General features: G+C 36.6%; 1 protein-coding gene across 1 annotated transcript in view; it reads right to left on the bottom strand.

The window, feature by feature from the left end:
* Positions 1-470, bottom strand: part of LOC119588213 — a gene marked incomplete in the record, with an annotated part of 23,266 nt that overhangs the window by 9,637 nt on the left and 13,159 nt on the right. The window contains 1 exon segment of the mRNA XM_037936914.1: positions 32-132. Coding sequence (XP_037792842.1) covers positions 32-132 — 101 coding nt within the window.

Raw genomic sequence — 470 nt, 5'->3', positions numbered from 1 at the left:
TGTGCAGTCTGTCACAATTTGGAAAGATTACGTGCATTACTGAGGTGACAGCCACAAGAAACCTCCGTCTCCAGCATGTAAACTACACCTGATACTGTCATCCTGAGCATTGGATCGACATGAACGTGTTGCCTTATAAGCAAACATTGGTCTTTTCAAGATGAGAACAGGGCTCCTAGCAAATCTTAAAGCGAATGTTCAATGGTGATGACAGACAAACATCGTTACTATTCGTTACATCACATCCAGAAAGATACGATCACAGTATGTATAGCAACTTCGCTGTCCAGACATAAAACAACCTGAATCTGACTTGAAGAGGTTGCTTAAAATTGGGGTCTGTTTCCCATATGAATAAGCTACATATAATTATAATAAATAGATAGTATACATACATAAACCATACGATAACTATAATCGTAATCAAAAAAAACGATATGATAATGTAAGTCATTGATGAATGCAAATAT

The sequence above is a fragment of the Penaeus monodon genome, chromosome 23, assembly GCF_015228065.2.
Source record: "Penaeus monodon isolate SGIC_2016 chromosome 23, NSTDA_Pmon_1, whole genome shotgun sequence".
NCBI classification, from domain to species: domain Eukaryota; kingdom Metazoa; phylum Arthropoda; class Malacostraca; order Decapoda; family Penaeidae; genus Penaeus; species Penaeus monodon.
Note: the sequence above shows the minus strand (reverse complement) of the source record. Positions and strands in the feature narration are given on the sequence as shown.